We start from the raw sequence: 12,736 nt of genomic DNA, 5'->3' as shown, positions 1-12,736 counted from the left end.
GCGGCATTAGAGGAGTAGTTAGGGCAAAAAATGCCTCGGAGCTCTCGCCCTTGTTTTGGTTGGCGCTGTGGATTCGGAGGTTAGAGTCTCTCATAGGAAGACTCGAGAGGAACCCTCCCCTGCTGTTCCGTGCTCTCCTCCAGTGCACCAGCCCCGACCCTTCCACTCCCATCCCTTAGGAACAAAACGTGGAGGTTGATCCGCCGAGTACGTATTGGGCACCAACGTAACTGGGAGCTTAGCTTCACACAGAAGCTTGAGGGCGGGGCCTCGGGGGAGCAGAGGCAACATAGGCATTATCCCTGCTCTCAAGAATCTCGCGATGACATACGTGACACAGAGAAGAAGATTCTGCCCCTTTAAAGCGAGCAGCTTTCGCCTTCTCTGCTAACTTCAGCTCATAAGAAGTGACTGGCTACAGTGCTGTCTCAGGAAGACTTCTGAAATTACCCTGGAGATCAGTGAGAAAGACACAGCCATTCCTGATGAGCATGGCCTACCACGGGCCCAGGATGGGAGAAGGTCAGCATGTTTCCTAACAGTTGACATCCTCACACTGTATAATAAAGTGTTGAAAAAAAAATAGTCATCAGTGTGTTACAGATGACAGGAGTTGCAATTGAGATATAGAGGATGGGTGTGAGTAGGAGTTATCTAGGTGCCCCCGGAGCTGAGCTGGGAGGGTGAGTGGACAGGTGGTGACGGGAGAGCCACCAGGGGACGCATCCAGGCAGATGCACAGAGTCGGGGATAGAGATGGAGCAGAGGGGCAGCTGAGGGGAGTCTGGCTGGAGCATGGGGTCGCTGTGGAGGAGACGTGGGAAATTAAATGGAAAGGTGAGACAAGAGGAGGGTGTGAGGAAGGAGGGTGGTCACCCTGGAGCTTTCCAAGGTCAACTAACTCGCTCCTTCTCTGCCTGCTAACCGTCACCACCCTCACAATGGACCGTCCTAGGCCTGAAGTTCTTTGAGGGCACAGTGGCTATATCTGGATGTAATAAACGTTCAATAACAAAAGCTCTTGAGTAAAATGTCCATTTTCTCCTGTTCCTACTCATTAATACTGCATGTGGTTCTTGTCTTTTTCTTCTTGACTGTTATATAAATACAAAAAAAAAAAACCAAAAAACACAGCTGGATTCCTGTAGCCTTAGACAGCAACTAAAAAGATGCAAAATGTTAAGAAGGGTGGGAACACCCTCCCCTCCCCCACTTTTCATAGCGCACAGCTGTGCAGGGACCAATTAATATAGCCCTGCTGGGTGTGAACAGTGATGACTCAGCGTGACGGAGGCAGAGTAAGTGATGTTTGAATGGGAAATGGGAGAAAGCTGCGACCATCATCACCACCGTGAGCTGGGGCAAGCCTGGATCTGCTCAGTATTTTCTCTCCTCCCAAGATTTCTTACACCTTTGATTTTGGAAGTCGTTAAGAAGAAACTGCATTAAAGGAGAAAGAAAGCATTAGACTGTTTCTTTACAGTTTCTCTTTGTTTAGTTGTCTGTCTGCTGGGTACCTTTAGGTTAATGATATCTCAATATTTGCTGACATCATAACCTTTTTGTGTTTGAGGAGGTAGGAGGGTAGAGTGGGTAAAAGCATGAGGTTTAGAGCCAGGCTGCTTGGTTTCTAATCCTGGCTCCTCCACTCTCTGGCTGTATGACTTTGGACAGGGTCCTTTAATTTTCTGCACCTCGCTTTTTGAAAAGGAGGATAGTTTTAGTCCCTACGTCATAAGGTTATTGTGAAGATTAAGTGAAGTTCACTTATAAAGACTCTGATAAAGAGCTGACATGGTGCCTGGTACACCATAAGTGTTCAGAAAATGAACACTGTCATTATTTAGGGTTTTCATTTGTGGAAAGGGGAGCTGGTACTAATATGGTAGTAGGACCAGTGCACACACTTAAGCGGTAGATTCTAGGCTCAGCTCTGCCACTAAATCGTGTGACAGACTTTCTGGGCCTTATTTTTTTCATCTCTTAGAGGGTCCAGTAACACCTTGTCTTTCTCCCAGGGGTTTGGGGTCAAATGTGATCATGAAGTGCCTTGAAAAGTATAAAACAGCACACAAATGCCAAATTTTATCACTGCTGTTATTGTAGGAGTGGTGGTGGTAGTTAATGATGATATTGATAAAAATGGATCCAGTTTTTAAAAATGTTTTAAGTTAATTATTTATTTTTTATTGAGGTACAGTTGATTGACAGTATTGTGTTAGTTTCCGGTATATAGCAAAGCGATTCAGTTATTTTTTTCAGATTATTTTCCATTATAGGTTATTACAAGATATTGAATATTATTCCCCATGTTACACAGTAAATCCTTGTTGCTTATCTGTTTCATATATGGTAGTGTGTATCTGTTAATCCCATACTCCTAATTTATCCCCCCCCACTTTTACCCCTTTGGTAACCATACATTTGTTTTCTATTTTTGCGAGTCTGTTTCTGTTTTGTAAATAGATTCAATTGTATTGTTTTCTAGATTCCACATATAAGTGATATCATCTAATATTTGTCTTTCTCTGTCCAACTTACTGAAACGGGTCCAATTTTAAATGTAAAAAGCATGAGGAGTGATCGCCTCGTGGCAGTCAAGCACGTTTGTTTTCTCTTTCTTGAAATCAAATAACGTTTCATGTTTTCTTCCTCCCAGAAACCTTGGGGAGCTGATAGATCGGTTTGTGGCTGATTTCAAAGCCCAGGGGCCACCTAAGCCCAACACGGACGAGGGGGGCGCCGTGCTCCCCAGCTGCGCCGACCTCTTTGTCTACTACAAGAAGTGCATGGTGCAGTGCTCGCAGCTCAGTACCGGGGAGCCGATGATCGCCCTGACCACTATTTTCCAGAAGTACCTCCGAGAGTACGCCTGGAAAATCCTCTCTGGCAACCTGCCCAAGTGAGTCCTGTTCTTCCTGGTCTGACCGGAGACGTGAGATTCTGAATATACCTAGGTATGGAAATCTTTAAGGAAATCCACCCTGAAGCTGTTCACTAAACTGCCAAGAGTATCAGGGAGGAAAACGCCCTTATGGAGTTCCCAAGGGTCTGAGACTGTTCCCTCTCCAATGGGATTCCACAGCTGATCAGGACCGCCAGAGGAAATCAGTACTGCCACGCTGGCCACTAGCATAGGTCAGATCCTGCCACGGTGGACTCAGGGGAGTCAGTCCCATTATAGATGTGCTTAGTTTACATGGATTCAGTGATAGGTACTTGGCAAAAGAAGTGGGGTGGTGGTGGTAGCAATGACTTTTGAGCAGCAAGGGCAGTTTCATTCAGGCCAAAGTCTCTCTTATGGTGTGTGTATCTTGCTCTCCTGGGTTGAGTGATGTTTAAAGATGTGGTGGGATTTGGGGAAAGGTGGTTACATAGCACAGCTCCTAATTATAGCGACTTCACTCTGTTATTCTGGGGCATTAAAATATTGTTATATAGCTTATTACTTGAAATAAAGGGATTTTCGACTAGAGTTTTAGAGATATTTTGGTTATATAGCAATTTCTATTGTAATAGAATATGATCTGAAGCAATGCTTCAGAATCCAGTAATTATAAATCACCCCCATAGCTAAATTCAACAGTTTGGAATTTAGTTTCTGTCACTGTCACTAAAATGTGTCATATATAGGAGTTTTACATAATTGGGAGGAAAGAAAAATAAAATCCCTTCGCTCTACAAGAGATTTGAAGTAACAGACATGTTTTACAAATGAGAATTTCTTTGAATATGATAAACATTATTTTTAAATTTTTGATAACTTTTATCCTGATTTTCAAAATACTGCAAGTTTGTTATAGTTTGTAAAACACAGAAAAGCACAAAGATGAAGATAAAAATCACCACCCAGCGAAAACAGGTTTAACTTTTCAGTATACATTTTTCTGTTCTTTCTTTATATATGTAATGTGTGTGACTGCGTGCTTCTATTTATTTGTTTAACAGGACTGGACTATAGTGCTTATAGTTTTATACCCTGCTTTGTCATGCTGCGAGCATTTTGCCATGTGTATTAGTCAGTGTCACAGCAGGAAACAAACGGTACTCAGCTGGGATATTATCACTAAAGGCACTGTTCACAGAAATGGGGGCAGGTGAAAGGAACCAACGGAGGATTCTGAAGCATCCAAACTCTAGTGGGTAATTGTTACTACTTTAAACCTCACTTGAGAGCTAGGGCTGTGGACAAAGGGCTGCCTAACAGAAACTGTAGTCATAGGGGCCACGGTCACTGCCGGGGCCACGGTCACTGCCAGGACCACACTGAAGCAGAGGGAGCAGGAGGGCTAGTTGTTACTCTGACTCCTCTCTCCTCAACCTCTCCGACTTCCTACAGCCTCTGCTGTTGTCTGAAACCAACAGGAGGCCAGAGGGCTGGGGAGCCTGGGTGGTAAGTCTGCAGAGGTCAGTCTCCCAAGTGGTGAAAAGGGAAGAGAAGAGCAGAGAACAGTCAGCACAGTAAAAATATTCATCAAGACACTTTTTTTCCCCCAAATTTATTTATGTATGTATGTATGTATGTATGTATGTATGGCTGCATTGGGTCTGTTGCTGTGTGCGGGCTTTTCTCTAGTTGCGGCGAGCGGGGGCTGCTCTTCATTGCGGTGCGCGGGCTTCTCATTGCGGTGGCTTCTCTTGTTGCGAAGCACGGGCTCTAGGCGCGTGGGCTTCAGTAGTTGTGGCACGCGGGCTCAGTCGCTGTGGCTTACTGGCTCTAGAGCACAGGCTCAGTAGTTGTGGAGCATGGGCTTAGCTGCTCCACGACATGTGGAGTCTTCCCGGATCAGGGCTCGAACCTGTGTCTCCTGCATTGGCAGGCGGTTTCTTAACCACTGCACCACCAGGGAAGCCCCACCAAGACACTTTTAATGATGCTATGATGTTCCCACATACAGAAGACCCTCAGCTAACTTCTGAGATTTCTTATTGATCATTCTCTTAGTTGACCATTTATGTTGGGTTCACTATTTTGGTATTTTATTTTATTTTATTTTATTTTATTTTTGGTATTTTAAATAACATTCAGAAGAGCATCCTTGAACAGAAGTAGAACTACTGGGTCAAAGAGTCTGAACATTTTTTTAAGCTCCTGAAATATACCTCCAAAAAAGTTGTACAATTTAATGCTCCTAACCCATAGTGGAAGAGACAGCCAGTGTCCTCACACACCCTTATAAGTGCTAGAAATTAAGATGTTTTCAAATCTTTGATTACCTAAGACTGGGAAGTTTAGGGGTGTGTATGTGTGTGTGTGTGTGTGTGTGTGTGTGTGTGTGTTTTAAAGGAAAAATTTCTCTTACTTTTAAGATAAATATCATTGAATTCTGTCTTCTTAAATAATAGACTCTCACAGTTGAAATTTTATTTATAACTGCAGGAAGTTATTTTTAAAACTGCTTTTTTATTTTTTGTGATCACATGATTAGATCAGTAGGAAGAGATGACATGCTTTTTTGTTTCTTGAGGCAGTCAGGCCTTTGGCCAGGAACCGTGTCTTAACATTCACTTTTGAACCCCTCCACAAAGACAAGCTCCCAAGCAGAATTTTCTTAACCGAGAGAAACAGTTGGGGAACCAGCTTTTGCACGACACATGACTCTGATTGAGCTCTACAGATCAGGAAATTCCAAGCTAAGCAGAGAGGCCGCTCAGCAGAGCAGGGTCGTTGTAGTTAATATGACTGATGACTGGCTCACTGTTTGGATCGTCTCTTCCTATTTCTGATGGGCAGAGGATTTAAACAAATGACAGTCAAGGTCAGGTCACTCGGAAAGGGCCTCATTGTGTGTGGATTTGTTTGGTCCACGTCCAGCCTCTCCTTCCCCAGCTTCTTTGTCTTACCAACGTGCAGTTTCCGGGTCAGGAAGCAAATGAGGAGTCCTGGCCTGACTAGTCCCTATGCCTTTTCCTCAGAACCACAAGCAGCGGCGGTGGGTTGACCATCAGCAGCCTCCTCAAGGAAAAGGAGGGCTCAGAAGTGGCCAAGTTCACCCTGGAGGAGCTCTGCCTCATCTGCAGCATCCTGAGCACTGCAGAGTACTGCTTGGCCACCACCCAGCAGGTGAGCCGCCCGGGCTGCCCTTGCGCCACCTCCTCCTTTTCCTGAACCGCCTGGGCCACTTAGCTCAGTGGGTAAGAGTATGGGCCCCAGCGAGGCCACACACAACCTCGGGCAGAACAGCTGGTCTCCCACAGGGGAAAACTCGAGGTCCAGCCGGGGGACGGCCCAGGCAGCCCCCTTGCAGAGAAGGACCTTGTTAAAAGGAGACTGGGCGGGAAAGTATGACTGGTCTCCTCCCCAGAGCTGTGTAAGCTACTCAAAGAGCATGACGTGCCCTCTTGAAAATAGGTCAGTAGCCCTGTCTCCCACGTGCTAAAAGCAGTTACAGCCGTGGTGGTGGTGAGTCGCAACCAGTGATTCCATTCTCAGGAGCGTTACAGGCTCATTGACTATCCTCTGGGCTTTTATGTGTCTCCGGAAATTTACGGAGCATTCTCAGGCTGCAGAAACAAATAACCATTGTTCGGATGCTGACGTTCAGGAACTGGGAAGCAGGAAAGGGTGATGTCTCTGCTGGAGCTCCCATTAGCAGAAGGAAGACCCAGAAGAATTTTCCATTCAGCCTTAGATGTGGGATTAGAAGTTCCTTTCCACATTTCCAACCCTGCCAACCCTTCCCTTTGGACTTCTGTGAGAGAATACATTTCCGTTATAAGCCACCAAGTGTGCAGTGATTTGCTACGGCAGCCTTAGGAAACTAATTATAGGAGTCAGCCTGAATGAACTCTACTGGTCAAAGATGAGACATACAGGTATCAGTGAGAATGTTAGCTACAGTCGATTGAAAACATCAAATATGTTTAAATCCATTTGGTTATAATGATTTTTTACATTCATTTATCACCTTGGAAGATACTAAGAGACCACTGGTATGAATTGAATACTGGTAAATAAAGGAAAAGTTCTTATCCTGCCTTTCCTATCTGACTTGTACCTCAGGATAACCAAATCACTGACAATGGGAAGTATATCTTTATAGCAGAGGCCCAGATTTTCAGTTCATAAATGAAGAAGAAAACATATTGAATTCAAATTTTCTTTTATACCTCTTAATGGAATAATGGATCTGGGCATTGACCATCAATGGCTGCTGACATTACAAAAAGAGAGACAACCAAACATCATGTTATCTCCTGATGAAGTACACAGCACTATCACGAAGGAGTTTTCTTTTTTTTTTTACTCTCTTTCTTTCTTTTTCTTTCTTTTTCTTTTTTTTTTTTTTTTGTCGGTGCTGTGTGACTTGTGGGATCTTCATTCCCCGACCATGGATTGAACCCCGGCCACGGCAGTGAAAGCGCCGAGTCCTAACCACTGGACCGCCAGGGAATTCCCATGAAGGAGTTTTCTTTAAAAAAAAAAAAATCTGAATCTGATCAAGCTTTTACATCAAGCTACAATTTATAGGAAATACAAGGGATAGAGGAGCATGCTAATTAGTACCTTGTGGATACAGTCAATGAGATCAAACTATGAGAAAATCTACAGGGCAAACAACCCAGTTTCCTTAAGAAAAAAATCACAGGGGATTGGGTGGGGGGTTGCAAAAAGAAATAGAGGGAGAAACCAAAGAGACTTGAGAATCCAAGCAATGAAGAATTGAAAAATAATACTTAAAAAACAATGCCAATAATGTGTCAATATTGGTTCATTAATTGTAACACTTTTACGCTTAACACCTGCATGGGGTGTGCCATTCCCTCCTTCAAGAGATCTTTATGAAGCACTGATTATGTACCAGGCACTGTATTTGGTATTAATTCACAGAGGTGAACAGAGTAGACAAATTTCTTACTGTCATGGAACTTAGAACTAATAAAGGAGCCAGATAATAAATAAGTAAGGCAAGATGTAACCTCAATTTTGTGCTCCGTGCTAGGAAGGAAACAGATGTTGCAGTGCTAGTTAGGGAGTTGCCAACTGAGGTAGAGTAGTCAAGGAGGGCCTCCTGGAGGAGGTGATATTGAAGCAGAGACCTGAGGGGTGGGAAGGAGACTGCCAAGTGAGGAGCTTGGAAGGGATGAGCGGTGGTGGGGTGGCAAAGCAAAGGAGCTGGCTAGGACGGGGGAGCAGAGGGTGCTTCGGACAGAGGAAGTAGGACGTGTGAAGGCCCTGAGGGGGAAAAGACCCAGTGTCTTCCAGAACCTTAAGAGGTCGGTATAACTGAAGCCAGGCAGACAAGGGGGAAAGCAAGATGCGGGCCCTGAAGCTAGACAGGCCCCAAAGCATAGTTAGAAGTTTGGATTTTATTTTCAGTGTTAACAGGGAAAGGCCGCTAGAGAGTTGAAGCCTTGAGAGCCTGCGCCATAATTTTTCTCCTCAATCCCTTATAAACGTGTAGATTGTTTCCAGTTTTTCACTAATATAAACGACACCAGAATGTGAGCTTTATGAGAAGAGGATCTTATCTTTGTTCACCAGCTAACTCCCTTATGCTATGACAGAGCCTGGCGCAGAACAGACTTTCAGTAAATATTGGTTGAATTCATGAATGCTGCAAAGAACACTTGCGCATCTCTGTACCTTGTTCTCATTACTCATTGAAATATCTTTCTAGATGCGAAATCGCTGGCTGAAAGAGTGTGTATATTTAAATGTTTGCCTTAATAAATAAAGAAATTGCCTTCCCAAAAGGTTACATTCATTTACCCATTCCTAGGAGTCACTTTTAAATCTAAGACAAAACATTCATTATTCTTAGAGTTTCTGTAATAAATAGGTTTGGGGATGCTAGGTGAAGCAATCCCCGGGATGTTTTGAGGTATTTACGGTTCCCGGTCAGTTGTATTTTTCTTAGAGGCTGCTGGGAGCGTGGCCAGCGTTTCTCCCCGCTTGGCTGTAGGATGATGCAGGCAGAGACTGTGTTTCTTTTGTTTACTTTGGTATCGCTCAACACCTTAACGCGGTGGGTGGCCCAGCCCAGCGCTCAGGGAATACTTTACCTGATTTTATTGCCACGCACCACTGGAAGCTTCCAGTGGTGGTGGGTGAGCCGGCAGTTCACGAGGCAGGGAGTACCCTAAAAATGGAGATGTTTAAATTGTCAGTGTGTCATGAGAATCAAGTACAGCTCAGGGCCAAAGGGCACAGGCTCTGGAGGAAGTTTGACTCCCGGCCCTACCACTCACTGTCCTGGGTAGGGCGTGCCTCCATCTTCTCATATATCAAAGGAGGATCATGATGGAATCTTCCTTACAGGGCAGTGAGAATTAAATGAGTCCATACACGAAAAGTGCCTGGAATTATACCGGAATCCTCACACTCAGTAAATGCTAAGTGTTGTTACGTTGCTCCGTCCGATAATCATTAAGCATGTTGTTCTCTCTGTTACTCTCTAACAGCTGGAAGAGAAACTCAAGGAGAAGGTCGACGTAAGTCTGACTGAACGAATCAATCTGACTGGAGAAATGGACACATTCAGCACGTATGTACTCGCGCGCCTGCTCGAGGCCCACCTTGCCCCCTGCAAAGAGCAGCGCGTCTCAGGCCGTCAGCGTAGGTTACTACAGAACCTGAGAAGTTTCCAGGGCCTTCTGTTGGATCAGGATTATTTTCTCCACCAGCCACCAAGGAGCCTTAGAAGTTGGTGCAGCTGCCCCCCATCCTGCCTCCTCAGATACAATCATTTTTAGCTTATGGGGGCTTTATTGTTGCGCTATCTAGAATAACAAAAGAGAAGAAATCCCGCCTTGGCCATCCCTGCAGGAAGGTCAGGTCCAGGGCCTCCTATCTGCCCCGATAAATCTACAGAGGGCCAGCCCCACCTCCAGTGTTTCAAGGGTATAAAGGGTGAGCAGCCTGATTTTAGCCACTGGGGGGCGGAGGAGGGCAAGTGTATTTGGGGTGGAAGAGTGTCTGTCCAAGGAGTTCAGCCTGTAAAGCCTTGAAACAGTTATTGCCCTGGTGCTACCTGGCAGGATTTTGTCCTGGTCGTTCAATGAGATTTGGGAAAGCCAAGCTTCCGCTTTCACATCAGCCACTTACTGAGGAAAAGTCCAAATTCTCTTCTTAGGTCATGTTCTCTCAACTTGCCCCCCCCACCAAGATCTGATTTAAACATTTTGGGCAAACGGGTCCTTTTGGAGGAGGTAGCAAAGAGGAATTCTGGGTGTGGCAACTGGGGAGACGAGCCGTGGAATCTGGTGCCCTGACTGAGTAGGAACACATCCGAGTGAGACCAGGACACACAGCAAGAAGGAGGGCGGAGCCAAGACGCTCCTCCTTGTCATTCATTCCTTTCTGAAACGAAACTCAAATGGTGAATCTAAGTTTTACACAGGTGCCTAAAACATTTGGAAGGGGCTGTGTCGGTCAGGTCACCTTTGTAAGCTGTGCCCACAGTGGTGTGTTTGATTTTCAGTGTCATCTCCAGCAGCATTCAGCTGTTGGTTCAGGATCTCGATGCTGCCTGTGACCCCGCCCTGACAGCCATGAGCAAGGTAAGCTTTTAGGAAGTGCTTCTTCCTGAACGTCCAAGAGTGACCCCAGGTGGTTTCTCCCTGCCCTCCCTGTAGCTCCTGCAGGCTCTTCAGTGCTTAAAGCACCAGTTGGGAGGAGAACGGAGTCCTCCAGGAGTTTCCTAAAGCACTCAATTGATCTTGCACCTGAAGTCAACTGCCTGTCCTTTGAGAATGAGACGGGGAGCAGGTGTGTTTCCTAAGTCTGAAGGAGAGGTAGCTTTTTTTTTTTTTAAATCGTTTTTATTTATTTATTTATTTTTGGCTGAGTTGGGTCTTCATTGCTGAGTGCGGGCTTTCTCTAGTTGCGGCGAGAGGGGGCTACTCTTCGTTGCAGTGCCCGGGCTTCTCATTGTAGTGGCTTCTCTTGTCGTGGAGCACGGGCTCTAGGCGCGCGGGCTTCAGTAGTTGTGGCACAAGGGCTCAGTAGTTGTGGCTCGCGGGCTCTAGAGCACAGGCTCAGTAGTTGTAGTGCATGGGCTTAGTTGTTCCGCAGCATGTGGGATCTTCCCGGACCAGGTCTCGAACCTGTGTCCCCTGCCTTGGCAGGTGGATTCTTAACCACTGCGCCACCAGGGAAGTCCGTGAGCTTGCCTTTGATCAGCATCTGACACGTGCCGAAAACCCTTCGTGTGGCCTCACCAGAATAGCTGTTGTTGTGCTTATGGCAGTCACTTTGGACTCATTTTCATTCCTGCCCACTGAGAAGTTTTTCCGACTCTTCTGCGCTCTCGTGCCGGTGCAGGATCATTTGATCAGGTTGCGGACCCTGGTTTTCTAATATCGTGGTGGCCCGTCAGTCAGCCCTCAGTCCCCAGGCCCTTCCTTTGACGCTTACCACATGCAGCTTCATGTTGCTCTTTGACTTTTATGTGCCTGTGTCTTTTCTTCCTAAAAGAATATCAATTCCTTAAGTTCATGGACCACATAGAATAGAGTAGACTCATACTTGTTGATTAATTAAGTTGGAGACAGGCAATTCTTCACTGATTTCTAAGCCAAATAACACAAAGTTGCCCACTCTTTGAACCTTCTAGAGCAGGGGTCGGCAGACTACAGCCAGTGAGCCAAATCTGGTCCGCTGCCGGATAAAGTTTTATTGGAACACAGCCACACTCATTCATTTATATATTATCTATGGCTGCTTTTGTGCTGCAGTGGCAGAATTAAGTAATTGCAACTGAGACTAGATGACTCGCAAAGCCTAAGATATAAAGTCTGGCCCTTTACAGAAAAAGTTTGCCAATGCCTATTCTAGAATCACAGACTCTTGGAGCATTCTTACAAATTCTAGAGAAAGAACTTCTCCGGGGCATACTGACCAGTAGCAGAGTACGGTGGAAAGAACACTGGCTTCAGAATCAGAGACTTAACTCTTCTCACTTTTCCTTTGGGCGTGTTAAGCAAGTAACAACCTCTCTAGGCCCAAGTTACCTCATCGGTATGTGAAATGCCGGGATCTGCCTTCCAGAGCATCGTGAGGATGGAGCACAAGGAGAGTGACTGGCCTGGTGCCTATAAACGTTAGTCCTCTTTCCCTCCTGTCGGGAGGAGCGGCCGTGTCACAAGGTTGTGTAAACAGACATTTGCTGTGAATTTGGTTTTGTAGTAGATTGTAAATATTTAACAAAAATAGGGCTAAGGCCAAAACTTAAGCTTCGGAGTTTTATGACGCTCAGTGGGGAGTCCTGAGTAGCTGATGTCACAGAGTTTCCATTCAAAAGGCCCTTACTTTCACCAATCAGATATGGATGTGTATTTCCAGCATCCGAGTGTTTACAAGCAGAATACTCCAAGCAGGCAAACGGGAGGCTCACTCATTTTCTGAAAGGAACGTGACTCTGAATATTCGTTTTGTGGGCTCTGATTATCCCCTCGCTGCTGGGGAACGCTCCCTACATCCTGAACATGATCTGTTCCAGCTGCCATCTCTCCTGCACTGCCACACGCTTTAGATTGGAATGCAGCTGGCCAAAGAATTTTTACATTTACCAAAGGAAGTGTGGATTTTTTTTTTTTCAGTAAAATAACAGTTGTAGGGGGTTTAACACTCCAGGTGTTGCTTATAATGAACTGTCAGTTCGTTAGGTGGCTTTCCCTCAAACTGCCCCCACCACCCATCTCTCCACCGGACCCACACCAGCAAACACTAACAGAGACCATACCTCCAGAATCTTTTGTTTACATCATAGGAAAACCACAGACCTGGGACGGC

The 12,736-nt window shown here is 45.5% G+C and overlaps 1 protein-coding gene across 1 annotated transcript in view; it reads left to right on the top strand.

Moving 5' to 3' along the window:
- Nucleotides 1-491: 491 nt before the first annotated feature.
- VPS53 (VPS53 subunit of GARP complex) overlaps nucleotides 492-12,736 on the top strand; it is a 46,788-nt gene continuing 34,543 nt past the window's right edge. The window contains exons 1-5 of the mRNA XM_055089784.1: nucleotides 492-522; nucleotides 2,581-2,902; nucleotides 5,917-6,064; nucleotides 9,406-9,488; nucleotides 10,425-10,503. Coding sequence (XP_054945759.1) covers nucleotides 492-522; nucleotides 2,581-2,902; nucleotides 5,917-6,064; nucleotides 9,406-9,488; nucleotides 10,425-10,503 — 663 coding nt within the window. The remainder of the gene's footprint in view (nucleotides 523-2,580; nucleotides 2,903-5,916; nucleotides 6,065-9,405; nucleotides 9,489-10,424; nucleotides 10,504-12,736) is intronic.

The sequence above is a fragment of the Physeter macrocephalus genome, chromosome 14, assembly GCF_002837175.3.
Source record: "Physeter macrocephalus isolate SW-GA chromosome 14, ASM283717v5, whole genome shotgun sequence".
Classification (NCBI taxonomy): Eukaryota; Metazoa; Chordata; class Mammalia; order Artiodactyla; family Physeteridae; genus Physeter; species Physeter macrocephalus.
This window is presented reverse-complemented; position numbering and strand designations above follow the sequence as displayed.